We start from the raw sequence: 18,487 nt of genomic DNA on the forward strand, positions 1-18,487 counted from the left end.
CCTTCTATTGGTTCATACGGCTGCCACAATGATGGGTGCCTTAAGGGCACGGTCACGTATGGCTCCTACTTCTCAAATCAAGCATGAAAAAGGGAGTAGTTCACTTGAGACAGAGGGGAGTATAGCCCCTCCTTAAGAGGAGGGGCTATCTTGGATAAGCATCTTCTCTATGTATTGAATGTTCTTGCAGCCAATAGGATGGCCTCTACAAGCTTTAGAGCTTCTTTACTCAATTACATGCACCTGTAACGCCAACAACACAGCCAATGGGAGAAATATATTGCCCACAACCCAAGCTAGAGCTAACTTTTGGTGTGAACTTGATATCTAGAAGTAGTTTGGGCCATGTGTGACGCCAAAAAGAGTCTTGGGCGGTGCATCCCATTACACAAAAAAGTTGAGTGCCCACCCATGGGCACCCCCTTTACACATCGCCCAATGGCTGGCCAAATGATGGTTTTGTAATTTGCGGGACCTTGAACACACATGTGATTGGTGGATTTGAAGGGTGTCGATCGTTGGCCAGCCAAGCTTGGCTGCCTACAGAGGGTAGGATGTGAGTCCAGGTAGGTTTGGTCATAGGTGGCGTGTGTGTAACGAGATGCCTGACCAAGACTCCTATTGGTTCAAATGGTCGCCCAACAATGGGTGCCTCTCAAAGTATAAAAGGCCTGAGCTTCAAGGTTTTTGTATCTGCTAACAAAAAATGTTTTAGCCATCCTCCAAAAGGTGGTGGAAGGGTTGTTGTCCTAGTTGGCCCAATAGGCACTAAGATTTGTGGTAGGCCTACAAAGGCCGCCCACTCCAACTCCTCCAATTGCTACATGATTGGCCCATTGCATCCCCTCCAACCGCTAGACAGATCAGACATTCAGATGAGTGTGGGTACCCCACCCGTAGAGCACCTCCCCGCCCTAGCCAAGAGCACTCGCACAACACTACTAGGAGCAGCATCCCATGCAGCACCGCCTATGCCAGCCAAGCCCCGGTGAAGCTCATGTCATGCGTCCAAATCTTTCATTGTGCTACCTTGTCTTACAGATAGCGCGACTCGTCTTCCCTCTTGGGTTTCGCGGTGGCGCGGCCGGTGAAGCCCTTGCGCCCATTGGGCAGCGTGCTACCGGATTCCAGAGCGAGCAATGGCACGGCTAGCTGCTCCCATGTCAACACTTGAGATTGTTGCTCTTATGTGAACAATTTACATTCTGCGGAACTCGCATTTGTGTTACTCTCGAAGCTCAAACTTCAGATGAATTCCCCCGAGGCTCCATGGCCACGCACCCACGAAATCTCCGTTGCGACATTCCTCCAAGACGCGAGCTTTCCGACCCTCATACCCGTCGTGGTCGAGCGTGCCTCAAAAATTTCGCCTTCAGCGACCTTAGAGTCCAATCTCACGCACCATCACACTTCTGGTTCTCATTGTGATCATCCTTCGCAGGTACAGAGCGCTTCGGAACAAGGGTATTCCCCGGATCCCTCCCTCCTTACATGCAGAGTGCATGTACCAGTACGCGGTCATAACTGGCTGGTTGGCTGGTCAAACCAGCTCATTTTCAGTTCTTACAGGCGAACCCAAGGGGTTCAGATTTTAAGCCTGACAGTAACAAGGAGTCGCTTTGGATGAGTCGTTCTGGATATGCGACTTGTACAATCCATGTATGCTTGACAAAAAAGAATCGGGAAGCATGGAAATGCAGGGGGCCAGAGCATCCACTGGCCAGGCTCAGTTAAGCTGTGAAGACCGTGGCTTGGTTGAGAGTATTAGCAATGGCAAGGCTAGCGTTAGGTCTGAAGTACAGGTGACCGTGTCTAAAGTACACCTGCGAGATAACAGGGGCTGGGAGGTGTTGAGCTTAGAGGAGGCACTCACTTCTTTGCATCGGATGCCCCAGCTGCCTTCGGTTGAGAATCTCGTATGCATTCTTCAGAGGTGCAGGAAAGAGAAAAATCTAGCGTATGCCAAGAGCGTGCATGCCTACATGTGCGAAAGAGGGCTGGAAGGTCATAAATTTCTTGGGAACTACCTTGTCCCAATGTTGGTGGAATGTGGAAGCATGTGCCATGCTATGCGCTTTTTCAACAGGTTGGTTGATCCGAATGAGTATTCTTGGACTTCTCTCATCAGTGGCTATAATGAATGCGAGGAGTCGCAACAAGCCCTCGACCTCTACCAGAAAATGCAAGAGGGTTGTGTGTATCCTAGCAAGCATACATTTGTGGCCCTATTGAAGGCTTGTGCCAGACTGAAAGATGCAAAACGAGGTCGAGAAATACATGCTGAGATTGCCGGAAAGGGATTGGAAGGAGATCCTTTTATTGGCAGCACTTTGGTGGATATGTATGCCAAATGTGGCACGCTTGCAAAAGCGCAAGAAGAGTTTGACAAGCTTCCGGTTCGCAATGTAGTTTCGTGGAATGCACTTATAACAGGGTATGCCCAACATGGCCTTGGTGAGGAAGCACTGAGCTGTTTCCAACAGATGCAATTTGAGGGTGTCTCTCCAGATGCTGTCACCTTTCTTTGCTGTTTGAAAGCTTGTGGCAGCGTAGGAGCCATAGACAAGGGTGAAGAAATATATGCTGAAATTGCTAGAAAGGGATTGGAAAGATATTCTTCTATTGGGAACTCTTTGGTCGATATGTATGCCAAATGTGGCTCACTTGAAAAAGCAAGGGACTTGTTTGACAAGCTTCCCAGTCGTGATATAGTCTCCTGGAATGCACTAATTGCAGGGTATACCCAACATGGGCTCGGTGAGGAAGCACTGAACTGTTTCCAACAGATGCGACTGGAGGGTGTCTCTCCAGGAGCTATCAGCTTTTTGTGCAGCTTGAAGGCTTGTATGAGCATAGGAGCCATAGACAAGGGCCGAGAAATACACAATGAGGTTTCCAAAAGGGGGTTGGAAAGAGATCCTTTTGTTGGCAGCACTTTGGTTGATATGTATGCCAAATTTGGCATGCTTGCAAAAGCACAGGAAGCATTTGACAAGCTTCCAGTGCGGAATGTAGTCTCCTGGACTGCACTTATCGCAGGATATGCTGAACGTGGGCTTGGTGAGGAAGCACTGAACTGTTATGAACAGATGCAAATTGATGCCGTCTCTCCAGATGCTCTTACGTTTGTGTGTGGCTTGAAAGCTTGTGGCAGCATAGGAGCCATTGGCAACGGCCAAGTAATACACAGCGAGATTGCCAAAAAGGGGTTGGAAAGGGATTCTTTTGTTGGCAACGCTTTGGTTGATATGTATGCCAAATGTGGCTCGCTTTCAAAAGCACAGGAATTGTTTGACAAGCTTCCACTTCGTGATGTAGTCTCATGGTCTGCACTAATAGCAGGATATGCTGAGCTAGGAGAAAGTGATATTGTTTTCAATATGCTTGAGAGAATGACAGGAGAAGGCATAAAGCCAGACAGTGTAACATTCCTTAGTGTTCTTACTCTCTGCAGTCACGCAGGTCTAATGGATAAGGGGCAGCAGTACTTTGAGGCCATGAGCAAAGACTATGGCATCATTCCCATTCTCGGGCACTACACTTGCATGATTGATCTCCTTGGCCGTGCAGGTCAATTAAAGGAGGCAGTAGCAATGCTGGAGAACATGCCTTTCCAACCTGATCTTGCAGTATGGCTTACTATGTTGGGTGCTTGCCGAAAGTGGGGTAATGTTGAGCTTGGAGTACAGGCCTTTGAACGTGCATCACGATTGGATGAAGAGGATTCTGCAGCGTATGTCTTGATGTCTAACATCTATGCAGATGCTCACATGCAGGAGGCCGACGAGGCAATAAGAGTGAAGCACAAAGAACGAAAGAAGCTGGACAGGATTGGACTGGAGTTTACAGATTTGTGCTTACCTGTGGTTGAGAATACGAGACATTCTGAAAACAAGGATGTATGTGCAAGGCTAGAAGACCTTTCCCAAGGCAGGATATGTCCCACATTTGCATTGTGTGGCATGTGACATCCTGCTGGTGCAGCAAAAGGTGGGTTACGTGGGCACAGCAAGAAGCTGGTTAGCACATATACCCTATTCAATAGAACATACACCCTTTGGTGTTGTTAAGAAGGGGTGACCATATTAGGTTTCCTTTCTCTGTTTCCATATTTCCCACGTCAATTCCATCTAAGGCGAACTTGTTCATAAACCAGGTTCCCAAATACAGTTTGTATGCCAATTGTAAAGGCGCAGAGTAGTCAAGCCTTGCGCATTGTTAAGACACTGCTGACAAAGTTACAAATGATGAGTGTAAACTAATGAATATGCTATTCAATCAACCCTTTTCATTAAAATGACATGCTGTTTTCTTTCTGTTGGTTTTGGCCATGCTGTATTACCTTCGAGATGTGGTCCTCACTTAGAAGTCCACTTCTAATCAGATTTCAAAAGCAACTTTGACAAAGTTGCTTTAAACGTTTAGATTTTAGTTCTACAAATGCAAAATAAGCCTCGCCACCGCAAGATAGTTGATGCTAACACTATGGCATCAAGTAATCTGGTGGTAATTCACTCACAAAGGAGACTCAAACAATTGTTCCAAAAAGAAGGCAGAGCTGGCAGCTCACAAGCAAAGGGTAATAATAAATACATACTATATGTACAGGAACTATGTTTTGCTTGAACAGCTTCTTTGCAAAAACATAGAATTCGTGCAATTACAAAGACTAGTCTATATTTCGTGTCATGATAAGATTTATTATAAACATTTATGTTAGACGTCTTGTCTCCATTTTCAAATCACAATGGGATGTTACAGTATATTGGAACAAAAGTCTCTATGGAACACTTGAGTATCAAAATGAATGAAAATGCTTAAATGCGTACACGAGAACCTAACGCCCAGTATGGGTATGGCAGCTCTAGATCGAGCACCCGTTGGTTTATGGAGTTTTAGTGTGGTGAGCTAGAGGGCTGGGTCGAAGGCAAGTCCCGCATGCATGGGTCCGTCAGGGTCCTAGTATCTTCTCCGCTCTCTGAGTTTCGTTTGGTTCAAAGGGTCCATACTTGAGGTGGCATTGAACAAATAAGGTGGGGGGAGAGAGTTCTCCATGAGATATCTGGTGGGTGTGAGTGCCTATATCATTGGAGAAACAAGGGGGCATGGTGTGCCAAAAGCATTGCTCTTTTCCAAAGACACTAAAGGTTAACAAAGGGAGGCTATAATTGAAATGTGAACACAAATGTGCATAGGAAAGCAAAGACATGCATTGGAACACAAAAGTCGTGAACCAAATATAGCCATGTGGGATTGGAACTTGAGTGCTTAAGAAAGACCCTGAAATGGAAATAGGTTCCTTTACCATTGCCTTAAGGCAATGCGAACAATAAAGTAAATGAATCCACAAAAAATAGAGTAAGAAACGTTTAATAAGTATAGAGGGCCGCAAGATAATGGCTTCAAAATTGGGAGTGAATGTAGATATTTTCTTTCTTGATATTCAAATATCCTTTTCTATGTTTCATCCGCACTTTATTCATCTCTTATGAAATATGGATCATCTAGTCTTTTTATTGCTTGTTTTTTAACCAATGCCATATACGTACCAATGCTATGTTGATTTGGGACTTGTCCATGTACCATTCATATACTTCTCTTGTCAGATTTTCTATGTGCTTTCCATGTGGCATAAGTACAGGTTTATTTGTGTTCTCCACGTAGCATAAGTATAGGTGTGGAGCCCCCACTTGAGCCCAACTTAAGAATCAAATGGCGAAGAAAAGGGTAAAGCAAAGGATGAAGTAAACTATAGCCAATAGGTCCCAAGATCAAAGGAGCTAGCAAAAGAGGCATTGGCAAGTAGCCATGAAGGTGGTGTCCAGCAATTTCACCAAAAAGTTCTTGCCCAACAACTTCAGCAAGATCTTCATGCGAGTCTCACTGTTATATCCTAGCAGCAATTTTGGTATTATCAACGGGTGAAGCAAATTAAGGAGAGTCTTTGCACATGGGAAACACATCATTGGAGGGAGAGTATTTAGGCCAATCAATAGTTGTAGAAAGGGGAAGTAGTACTGGTTAATGTGTATAAAAGGTTTTGGGAGCATTTATATAGAGCAAAGAGCAATAATAGTCATGGTGAATACATAGAGAGCAAAGAGCAGTAGTAGTCGTGTTTACATAGAGTGTTTACATAGAGAGCAATGGTAGTCATATGGTGAATACAAAAAGGAAAGGAGTATGTAGATTGGTCACCCTTCAATTTGATGTCACAAAAGGATGGATGGAAGTAGAGTGAGTTTAAATAGCAATTGATTTAGGTATCACTAAATTGATGAATTGAACCTCTTGACATAACATGACTTGAATAGGGCATTTAGTCCTACATAGGATATCTACACACACAAAATTTGTTGTGCTTTACACCATCCCTCAAAGACTTTGCTTCATCCTATTTGGTGAAATAGTTAGTTGCCACCAAAATGTACTTAGAAATAAAGCTATGAATCCATAAAGCAAAGCGGATCAATGTTGTGGCAACAGAGCACTAGACGAACTCCTAGACCCAATTACAAAGATGGAAATTCCATAGATTGAAAGGGAGTGGCACATATTATGAAGTGATAAAAGACCATTATTTAGAGTTGTATCAAGTCATGCAAGTGGAGGCAAACTAGATAATAGACCTCGTACTAAATCATCTCCTAGACAAAACACATAGAAGTCATGAGGACATGGCTTCAACAACAATTGGGTATTGATAGCCTAAGTCCATGGAACTAAGGACAAAGAAAAGTCCAATGTGAAGGATAGACCAAAATCTGCTGCTAGAACTCCAAAAGCTATGGAGAAATCCCACCCAACGGTTTAGGTAGGATATTCATGTAAGAATGTTGGTTGCATGTCCTCGTAGCAGTTTCACATCATCAATGGAACATATTAAGGAAAGACTCCCAATGTAGGATACTCAATAAGCTCTCTAGAGGGAGAGTATTTTATGCCAAGTAACAGCTATAGAAAAAGGAATTAGTAGTGGTTGATGGCTATAAAAGGGTTGTGTGATTGTTTCCATATAGATTAGAGAGCAATAATAGTGGTTGCAGATGGTTATGTGAGTGTTTTCACAGAGTAGATAGCAATAGTAGTCGTGTGTTGTGCAATGTTGTTCATGAGAAAGTGTGCATGGATAGATGCAAAATGTGAAGATAGGAATGATGTGTACATGGGAGGGAGATAAAGCTAGGAGTCACATTTTCTCATTGCCTTACTACTTATTGTCTTGTTCTTCTACATTGTCTCCCAAAACCACCACATATCAACAAATATTGGTGCAAGAGTGAAGAGTCGCATAGCTATGCGCTTTAAGTTGGACCTATATCAAGGTTATCTCCATTGTCCTTTTAGGAATTGAAGGATTATGTCCATACTTAACATGCATCGATGTTAGGATTATTTCCATTTTCTTTTTAGGTATGGAAGGTTTGGTGTGCACAAAAGAACTATGACCCACCACCTCTAAATAAATTACCAACATACCCTACCCCTCTTGCCAACTACAGGGGAACAAACCTTAGGGCCTCTCCTTGGGACAAGGTGGTGGTAATGATTGATATCAAATCTTGAAAGCATATGCTCTTGCATCAAGAGGAGTCCATTGTTTGTCCTACTACCCTCTATTGCTTCTAGCGAAGTATCAATGGGGATACAGCTACTGGTGTGCATGATTGTGGACCTCGTGGATGTTCCAAGTCACCAAAGTCCAGCTCATGGTGAGCCATGGGTGTGGATAATAGGGCCCACTTATAGTTAGGAGCCTGCATGACAACCTTATATTTTTTAGACTTCAAAAGGGGTTTGGAAGGAGAGTAATCCTATTTGAGAGACATCGTAATAGGGTCATCATTGGCTCCACTCAAATATTCAAAACTTACTATGTGATATGAAAGAAAACGTATGCTAGCACACTATTGCATCCATAGCTCCATATCCTGGGGACCTAGCCAATCCTCCATCATGTGTTATAAATAATTGCTCATCATCAAGTCAAACAGCCTAGGTGTCCACTGCTCGTCTTTTGTGGGAGCAAAATTGAAGCTCCAAAAAGGGCGGGACCGACGAGAGTGGAAAATTCCAATGGAACCTCCCTTCAAAGGCTACAAAATCAAAAGTGTCACCTCCAATGGCATATGGTACTCGTCCAAAGTCTTGAGGTAGTTCCATGGTCCAAGCAACCAAAATTCCCTTGATAAGAGCTACCCTCAGCAAGGCTTTGAGCTTAGAAGAGTAGATGGTGGTTGACTACTCTACGACAATTAGATCTTGCACTAGATGAATGCTAGACTACTACCATGAAGATGAAGCCACAAACTGTGCCCGAGGGTTAAGGTTCTAAGCAAGACTGAGAGGGGGACTTGCTCGCATTGGTGAAAGGGGGAAGCAAGGAGGCAGGCGGAGTAGGGATGAAGAGGTTGGTTCTTCTATAGTTTGTTGCTATGTAGGATCTAGAGTGCACTAGGGCACCGGCTCTAGAGATATATAGGAAGATCAAATAACGTCTCATCCATTGAGGGCTTGGGCCAGCATGATGGGGAACTCTCTGATAGGAAGCTACCTCCCACTCTTCTTGTGCCCTCTCTCTAAGTCTGGCACACTACCTTTGATTTTTCATAGCCTTCTTACTTGGATTCTTCCTCTCCACCCTATTCCCCTTCCCCTTGGAAGGATCCACCCCAAGGGTCTGGGACTCCCGTTGCTACTGCTTATGAGGACATTGAGCCTTGTCTACCTAGCCCCTATTGAGCTTGTGTTAGGGCAGGGGCCCATCTCTATCCTCTAGGACAAAAGAAGAGGCAACGGTAGTATTCCCCCTCCTAAGTTCTAGCTATCTTTAGAAGATACCAAGTTAATATTAAAAGCAATTGAATTTTTGGGGAGAGGGGCTTGGGGAATATATATGCCTTGGAAGGATCCACCCAAGGGATCTGGGCCTCCCGTTTCTACTGCTTGTGAGGATATTGAGCCTTGTCTACCTAGCCCCTATTGAGCTTGTGTTAGGGGAGGGGCCCACCTCTATCCTCTAGGACAAAAGAAGAGGCAATGGTGGTATTCCCCCTCCTAAGTTCTAGCTATCTTTAGAAGATACCAAGTTAATATTAAAAGCAACTGAATTTTTGGGGAGAGGGGCCTGGGGAATATATATGCAACGTGTTATAGTGTCAAAATATGAACAAGATCAATCTTTACTACAGAATTTCTCATAGATAAAGTGATAGTGTACTTCAATATGATTTGCTCAAAACATTGGGATTTTTCTGATTGAATACCACTCATAATATCAAAGTAGAGTAGTAGGATCATCTTATATGATAACGCTACTATTTTCTACTTCTTTCTTTGCATGACAATCCTATTAAGTCAAGAATGAAGGAGAAGCCACTTGTAGACCTTGTGTTATCGACTCATCCACACTACTATAATCTAGCATATCTAAGTCCATAGTCCCATGTACCATGAAGATACTTGAGACCTCTTATAGTTGCATTTAGATGAGCCTTTTTGGATTTTGCATTTACTAACTTTGAACACCAACTAAATATGAAATGTTTGGCCTAGTATTAATGATCCAAAAAATAAAATTACTAATGAATTGTCTATACTATTGACTTATTCTAAGCTGAGAGCTTTATGCTTGACTCCATGGGAGTAGGCAAGGGTCACAATCATGCATGCACAATTGCTTCAAAAAAATAAAATTGTGAACCCCTCCATATTTCTATGCCAAGAAAATAATTGAGGTCTCCCTTTTCCTTCATGTCAAGTCTACTTGAGCCAACTTTTGACATTTAAAATGAGCTTTCCATTATATTTGTGGTCATTAAATCATCCACGTAAAGAACAAATATAAAAATATCCTATGATGTCTCCTTGACATGCAAGAAAGGATCTCAGTCTACTTAGGCCAAGTCTAGTTCTTGATGAGAGTATTATACTCTTTATCCATGGCATGCTACCATCCAAGTACTTGAATTGCTTTTTTGAAAATGTAGCTCATCAATTTCCATAACTTCTTCCATGAAAGAAAATTTTGTTTTGTAAGTCCACCTTTTTTATATTATGTCAATGATGACCATGGTAATTACTGTGTTTATCATTTCCTCCATTTTTTGCTTGCCTTTACTTGGGGGTGCCACTATGGACTAAGCACTATTTGATTGTGCTACGAAGCTATTCCCTTAAGTTTTTGGAGTTAACAAGGTGATTTCTTTTTTTTTAAGATGGAGTAGCTACTGATATTGTTGTAGGTTGATCAAAGTATGATGAGCTTTCATTAATACTGAGATCATTAATATAGATACTTGGATTCTTTTCAATATTTTTTGAAGACATATTTAGTGGATTTGACATCAAGTTTTTTTCTAAGTTAATCTAGAACATGTGCAATATCTATAGAGCTAAATACTCTCAAATGGTCAACCAAGGGCTTGCCTAAATGGTGTCCTAAATACTCTCAAATGGTCAACCAAGGGCTTGCCTAAATGGTGTCCTATTTTGCAAGATAGAATAAGACTTCTATTGATCAACTACATAGCTATTTCACAAGTATACAATAGGAGGACTTGTATTCATCACCTATATAGCCATTTCACAAGCTTCAACCCAATGGCCTTAAAATTTTCTTTTCATCAAGCATACATTTTGCTAACTTTGCAATGATTTTTCCCCCCTTTTGCTACTCCTAGAGTATATCTACATGTGAATTGTTTTTTCATCCCAAAGTTTTTGGAAGAAGCATTGAGCTTAGATAACTTGTATTCTCATCCATTATCACATCAAGGATCTTGATAAATGATAGTATATTTTTCCACAAGTTCTTTGAAATCCTTGAATGTAGGGAGAGAAATTATTTTCTATCGCAAGAAATATATCTAGGTCAATCTAGAGTAGTCATCAGTGAAGGGGATGAAGAATAATGCTCTACCTCTATTGTTGAGAGATGGTGCCATGAGCACATAATTAGAGGCAAAGGTATGAGCTAAGGTATGATGTTGTATGAATTACAGTAGCCACCCAAGAATGTGGACTACATCAAAAGATAATGTGTAGCAAGGACTACCACTAGATGATATGTGGATCAAAGGATACAACAAGTGTTGACTATTCTAAAGGCTCTCTCTATATAATTGTATTGTTGATAAGGAAAGTGGAATAGATTGAGTGTTTCCTACTTTGTGTCTCCACCCCCATGGCTTTTTTCATATGGTTTGATCCTCTGTGATCCTTATGTTCATTGAGTGCTAGACTAGGCTTAGTGGCGATCCGTTCCAAAATCTTCACATGGTATCAGACCATAGGTTTAGCGAAGGCTAGAAAAGTTTTAGATTGAAATAAGTTTCTATCATACATTTCCCTCCATGGAGAGTTCTTCATTCCTTTGAGCATTTCTCTTCATCCCTTTCTTCATTTCCATTGAGAGGGGTTCATTGAGTTTGTGAGAGAGAGTTTGAGTTATTCTGTGTGTGAGAGAGAGAGAGAGAGAGAGAAATAGGGAGACTTGTAGACATGGATCTCTACTTCTCCAAGCCCTCTTGGTTGAGAGAGACAAGGTTCCAGCCTATCTAAAAGTACAGCAAATGGTGCCACACAGCAACAAAGCAGAACATGACAGCCAAAGTGACTACACTAAGCTTTGATAGGCAACCAACTCTACAAAGGTCAGCCACAATAGATATAAATGATGCCCAACTAGAGTACATTAGCGAGACAGAGACTATTTGCAATAGCAACTAAAGACTAAGAGGGCACACGGGCCTAGTAGTAGTACACAGCAAGCCACAAACTAGAGCAAAAACACTTTACCTACACCAACCGTCCAGCAAACACCAAGCGGACCAGCTTATTAACAGGCAGCAGCATAACATAGGCTGACTCAAAAATGACTTACGCTATAGAACATAGAAGCATATCTATGTCAAAGCAACTCCTATGCTTACATGTACCTACGAGAATACAAGTAGCAAAAGAAAGCAAGACACAGAAAAGCAACTATGACAAACAACACGTAGCATCAATTGGACTAGCAAAGACAAGAAACAAGCAATAGATGCAATACAAGCAAGCAACACAGGCAGCAATGATGACCAAGGCAAAAGAAGGGTAGCATATGTGGACTTGGTAGAGTATAAGCAATACTGAAGCAACAACACGTGAAGCAGCAGTGCCCGTTGACCACACGCAATCCTCAAAGCAGCTAGAACATGGCTTCAATATACAGACTCTACTACAACAAGTGCAATGTTCAACAGCACTGCATCTATGCCAATAAAGGTAGACCTTGCTGCCCAATAAGCAGAAGGTGTATGTATGCCATAGCTCAAGCATCACTCCACCAAGAGTAAGGAATGACGACTGCACACTCAGATGCAACAACCTGTTCAGCTACAACGGCCAAAAACTTCGACTCATCGATGCAGCAAACATCTACGACCAGACGACCAAGAAAAAGGCCTTAGGCAAACTAATAGAAGGATACGGCATCTTCATCCTATCACTAGATATTTATGGATATGTTTCCAAAGAAGTTTAAAATACTATAAATAAGTATTAAATTGGGCTTATATATCACTCTCATAAAATATATGTAGTATTTAATACTATACATGCAAGATTTTTCAAAATATTGCCCCATAGATGTACTCAATTGGTGTTTTTCGGTCAATTTGAGTGGCTGAATGAATATATTTGGACATTCGATGTGAAAGTTATGTCACTTTTAATAGTGTTGGCCAAGGTAGTTTTGCCAACGAAACTACCTTGGAAGACCTACTTCAAAGGGGTTTCGCTAGCGAAAGTACTTAAATAGCTTGCTTCAATGAGATGTCTTTGGAGAAAGCCTTTTGTAAAGATAGGTTTGGAGAGGGTTTTCAATATCACCCCCTATTAAGTAAAAGTTGTAAGAAGGATCATAAGGGAATTTTCATAGAGAAGTCTACTCTACATGTGAGTTTCTTCCAAAGCTGTCCCATTAGGTTACTCACCATTCCCAAAGATTCATGTATAGATTTGTGTATAAAATAGGCATTGCTATAATACTTTTCATCTTTCTAAGTGAAACTATGTTTTCTTCCGATCCACTTTTGCCATGTTTTTACATAGTTGGAAGCCTTTTTTTTTCCTTCGCTCGGACGCTCGGAAGATTTCACTCGAAAAATGGTCGTCCTTCTACCACTAGATGATATGTGGGATCAAAGGATACCACAAGTGTTGACTATTCTAAAGGCTCTCTCTATATAAGAAGCCTCCCTTGTAGTGTTGATAAAGATATTGGAATACATTGATTGTTTCCTACTTTGTGTCTCCCCCTCATGCTTTTTTCATATGGTTTGATCCTCCATGATCCTTATGTTCATTGAGTGTTAGACTAGGCTTAGTGGGAATCCTTTTTAAGATCTTATTAAATCCCATATGTCATAGTGAATGATCTAGATAACATTTGAGTTCCTAGACCATGATATTAGAAATGATTTCTTGTCTGCTTTCCCATGTATCATCTTTCTAAAAACTACTCACTAGCTATGTCTTTTATTTCTTCCTGCATTTAGCCTCCCAATGGCCTCGGATTCCAAAGTATTGACAATTGCCTATCTTTCTAGGAATGTCTTTTTGATCAACTTGGTCTTCTAGGGTTTCTTTTCCCTCTAGGATTCCATGTCCCTCTTTGAGTGCAAGGACCTTGATGCTGATAATGATGTCTTGATAAAGATTGCAAATATTGGTAATTATTGAAATGTCTACCAAATCTACACAAATAGTTTCCTCGAGCTTGATTGTTGAATCTTTGTAGATTTTTTATTTTTCCTATGTAAAACCCTCTTCCTCTAGTGGAGAATGCTTAATCATGACTTTTAGTATATCAATGTTTGCACCTCTTCTTATATATTCTTGCATAAACATGCTCGATGTTTGCACCTCTTCTTGTATATTATTTCATATACATGCTCAATTTAATTTCAAGAATGGTACATCTCTGGTGATCATTGCTATCATAAACTGATCAGAGTCTTTGCCAAGACCATTGAGTGGTAAACTTTGTACTAATTTTCCTAGCTTGATATTCTCTTGACGTTTAAATTTAATTGCTTTGCCTTTAGTATCACTAGGTTTTCTTTATATTGAACTAATTTTCTAGAGCATTTCATGCATCTATATCTAACTTCTTATCTTTAATGATCCAAACCATGACATCTTGGACATTGAAGCTAAGAATATTGATGTTAATTGTGCTTTTTCATCCTATTTATTTTGTTGTTTTATAAATTTTGGAAGTTTTATTTGAAAAGCTTTGAAAGTTGACCTCGTGTCAATAAAGAGGATCTTGGGGGTTGTTTTCTCTTCTCCTTTTGTGTAACAATATTCCACCACTTTTTCATTTGAAATATATTTACAAGTTTGAAATTCCAATTTTCATTATTCTTACCATCCAACTAAAAGGAAATCCCATCATATGATTTTACCACATAATATCCTTGTCTCCCAACAACTATTCTTTCAAAGAGAGAAGGATACTAGTCAAAATTAATTGTCAATCGTGATAAAAACTCCTACAAGAGTTGTACTATAGAAAATTGTGCGAAAAATAGCCAAAAATAACTTTTGAACGATGGCATTCATTATGTTCAACAAGTCAACAAAGATTGCATGGAAATATGACCAAAAATAACCAAGATATGAACAAAATAGCAAAAAAAACATTTCTAATGAGTGCACTGATAGCTGTAAATAATGATTCCCAAAAAGCATCTGAGTAGCATTCATTGCTATTGTGTGATAGCTTTGTTCAAATCGGTCTCATTGAATTTGGATGCAAATCAACCAAGATATGGACATTTAAAAAAAGGTGGTTTCAAGCTCTCAAAAGTAAATATTGAATTAGGCACTCTCAGTGTCCGTGTGTGCATGCGTGCGTGTGTATGTGTGTGTATATAGATTAAAAAGTCCCATCAATAATTGAGCCATACAAAATTTCATCAATTAGATAAAAAGTTAAAAAAAAAAGAATAGCTAGAGTTTGCAAAAGTTTCCACCAAAATTAAGAATTTTTTATAACATTGAGTTTGACAAACACAATATTAAGAAAAGATGTCGAATCCTCAGACAGTCCAGGTTTTGAGATCAGGGTCCACTTACTTGTGCCACTATCCAAGTAAACTAGGTGTTAGAACAACATAGTTACATTTGGGTAGATAGGCAATGCTTGTTTTCTCTGCTTTGCCATCACTTTCCTAAGGAATATAAACAACCATATGGATTCTTAGATAATTTAAAATTTGTTTATGTCACAACTGGAGTAAGGAGCAAATGAGAGCATGGGTTGAGAAGGTATTAGTAGAGATATGGGAGGATCAGTGTGGAGTGGTTTAAAAAAGAGTGTAAATGGAAGATTTCATGGGGTGCACATAAAATAATAATTCATCATTGAAGAAGTATACATGTGTGTGAATACGAATAATTCAAGAATAGATAATAATAGGAGAACAGGAAAATCTAGGATATTAAGGAAGTAAGGAAAATCTTAGAAATAAGAAAGGAAGAAAAGGTGAGAATAATTAAGGAAAAATGAATAATTAGGAGAGAAAGGGAATAAGTACAAGAAAATTTAGAGGGGGAGGGAGGAAGGGCGGGGCGGGGCGGAGGGAGGGGAGGGGGGAGAAGGGGATGGAAAGGGAATGGATTGGGTTTGGGAGGGATTCTCGTTAGGTGCGGTGGGTTAGGGAGTGAAGTGAAAAAGTGGAAAGGATGCAAGAAGGGATTAAATAGGAACAAATTAGCAAAAGAAAATGGATGAAAATAGGAGAAAACAACTTAGGAAACTTTAGGACATTAGGAAAAGAAAATAAGAAAAAATTAATAATAAATAGAAAAATGAAAAAAAAGTGGAAATTTTTATGGGAGAATGGATGTCCTTCAAGATATGTAAATGTTTGTGACATGAGCTGGCAAGCAATGTCACAATAATAATCCATCAATGAAAACATCATGCTATGTCACTTGTGAAGCTTAAAACCATGGATTCCACACTCAATGCCAGAATTAAAGATCCTGGCCCTTCATAACGTTATCATGAACACTGAAAAATGAGCGAAAGACTTGACGCAATGGAAAACTATTTAAATCCAACCAACTGCTTTCAGTTCTGCTGACATAGAGGAAAGATATGTAAAAGTCCCACACGATACCCAGGTGTTCTCCCACAAAGTTGCAATGGCATTACATTTCTTGCACATGCTGAATCTGTGACACCGTGCAAACGTGTAGCCATACTGGCACAACTTATAGTCATGCATGGCATGGCTCATGCAATACAGAGCATTAGTTGTATTATATATCATGGGAATTTTCTACATCAATATACACATTCCTGGTGAGTAGTAGGGCTCAAAGACCAAATGCTTCATCACAAAGCCTTGTTCAGAAGGTATGGGTCACTCTCTTCTTCTGCTGCTGTACAATGAAGAAGTAAGAGCCACCGCTAATCCTCTATGAGAACATATTTGTTATGGCCAGAAGAACACTCAACTGAGCAATCCACCCATAAACCAACATCCAAAATTTGGTAGTACATTCAAGATCTTTTCATCATATCTTCAAACTCATTCGGAGCTCAAACAAACAGCACACAACGGGTATTGAAACTAATGGCTGCATCCGCAGAGATGAGAGGTTACGACAGCTCCCAGTCAAAACCTGCTTTTACCATAGTTCTCGAAGAACTGCATCTGTGAGCCACTCCAGAAATCAATCCTGTATTGAAATCACCAAAATTCACTGATAAAAACCAAACAAAGCAGCAAATGGCACCTTCGGCGAGGATGATCTGAGCAGTTTGCGAAATTGTGCGCCCATAATCTCAAGAGTAAGGACAAGAGCAGGCCAACTTCATAAAGTGAAGCGTTCTTCGCCTATTTTGGTTAGCCCTTTAGACCAGTTGAAGTGATCGTATCATTAAAAAAAATATTTCCACCGATGGTCTTGGGCAGCATCTTTTGCATAGATCATTCCAGCAGTTCTTCCATAACGCTTTAAAACCTGTGCAGTCTCTTTTCATCCCTACTCATTTCTCCAGGCATACAAAAGTAAGGAGAAGCCCAACGATCGTTCACAAGACTCTTTAAAACTGTGAGTGTTTGGCCACTGTAACACTGAAGCGCATGATCTATCTGCTAACCACTGCTTACTGTCTTTATCTGTGAAACTATGAGTAGCAGGACACTGCAGAACAGGAGGGACACCGATCTCTCTCAACCAAGGCTTCTCATTAGCAGTACAGGTTTGAAACATGAACACTGCATATCCATTGCTTGGATTAAAAAGCCAATTGTGGACGTCCCAGAAAATCTCAATCTGGATCCCATCTATTAGAATAGTCTGATTACCACGAAATTTCCATATCAAATGGTTAACTTGTACTACGGTTTGTTTGTCCACTCTCACACACAACCGTGGCTCCTTCATATGGCATTCAATGGCAATGTCATGCATTGGTCCTTTCTCCCCAAACTGAACCTTAGTGCTGTAAACTTTGTTTCCAAAGAGATGCTCCTTTCTTGACAACAATGTGGCTACCATCAAAGAGGGGCCTAACCTGGTTTTCTTGAAAGCTTCCTTCTGCATGTCGCCCAGCAGCAGGATGATCTCCTGCTCACAAACTATGGCTAAATAAAAACCTTCTTGAGGCTCTGGACCGCAGACGTATTTGGCAGAACACAAGTCCCAGAAAACTTCCATTTTCTTCCCTTCCACATAGATACTCTTGGACCCTTGTTTCTTCCAGAAGAACCATGGTCTCATATCTATTTTGCACACATACTGACTGGAAGGATCGTCTATACTCACATTGAAACCCTGTCCCAAAAGGCCCTTACACCAAGTGACAGACACAGGCCTGGAACATCCAGCCATCTTCATCCGATACAGGCACACAACTGAAGTCCTAACACAACCTGACATATCGGTGCGTGGGCTTCCATGTTCCCCGAAACACGATGGGAAGGGTTCAGGCATAACGAAACCACGTTTCGCTGCTTCACCACTGAACGAAATCCGCACCCTCAAGTTTTAGAGGTAGCTCTGTTAGATCAATACCCGGCTTAATGCTGCCGACCGCCCTGCGACTATTGACAAGGAAAAATTTGTATGGACCGTCATTTTGATGAGCTGATCGAGCCAGGAAGCGGATGAAGGGGATATAACTGGAACATTCATGCAAAAGCGAAAGATTGCGACAGACACCATGCAAAGTGGAATCAGAGAAGGGTCGAAAAGTCGATGAAATGGGGCTCGGGGGGAAGAATGGAAGCTCCTGAGTTGAGCTGCAGATCTCAGAGCGGAGCTCAACCTCTAAGGGGGAGAGACTGGTGGGTGATGAAGCTGAATGGGCTGCCGGTCTTTAGCGAAAAGCGGGGCGCCTTTACAGGAGGAAAGAGGATGAGTATATGCCACAATGGCTGGTGTACCGCAAAGGACATCTAATGTGTATCCAGAAGAAGGC

At 41.1% G+C, this 18,487-nt stretch overlaps 2 protein-coding genes across 2 annotated transcripts; one reads left to right on the plus strand and one right to left on the minus strand.

Annotated features, from left to right (window-relative positions):
• Positions 1–1,000: 1,000 nt before the first annotated feature.
• On the plus strand, positions 1,001–4,277 carry LOC147901074 (pentatricopeptide repeat-containing protein At3g16610-like). Its single transcript, XM_087376225.1, has one exon. The coding sequence runs from the start codon at positions 1,662–1,664 to the stop codon at positions 3,966–3,968; it is 2,307 nt and encodes a 768-aa protein (XP_087232351.1). The 5' UTR covers positions 1,001–1,661; the 3' UTR covers positions 3,969–4,277.
• Positions 4,278–16,062: 11,785 nt separating this feature from the next.
• Positions 16,063–18,100, minus strand: LOC147901075 (uncharacterized). The gene is made up of 2 exons (XM_087376187.1): positions 16,798–18,100; positions 16,063–16,709 (listed from the first exon to the last, which is right to left on the minus strand). Exon 1 carries the CDS (start codon positions 17,998–18,000, stop codon positions 17,047–17,049), a length of 954 nt encoding a protein of 317 aa, XP_087232313.1. The 5' UTR covers positions 18,001–18,100; the 3' UTR covers positions 16,063–16,709; positions 16,798–17,046.
• Between the last annotated feature and the right edge of the window lie 387 nt (positions 18,101–18,487).

Source organism: Dipteris shenzhenensis, chromosome 6, assembly GCF_047967505.1.
Source record: "Dipteris shenzhenensis isolate YYH24624 ecotype China chromosome 6, Dip_SZ_1.0, whole genome shotgun sequence".
In the NCBI taxonomy this organism is placed as follows: Eukaryota; Viridiplantae; Streptophyta; class Polypodiopsida; order Gleicheniales; family Dipteridaceae; genus Dipteris; species Dipteris shenzhenensis.

What these genes read in the sequence shown, in the direction of transcription:
- LOC147901075 (XM_087376187.1), bottom strand. Translation starts at nt 18,000, where the DNA reads ATGCCTGAACCCTTCCCATCGTGTTTCGGGGAACATGGAAGCCCACGC.
- LOC147901074 (XM_087376225.1), top strand. Translation starts at nt 1,662, where the DNA reads ATGCTTGACAAAAAAGAATCGGGAAGCATGGAAATGCAGGGGGCCAGA.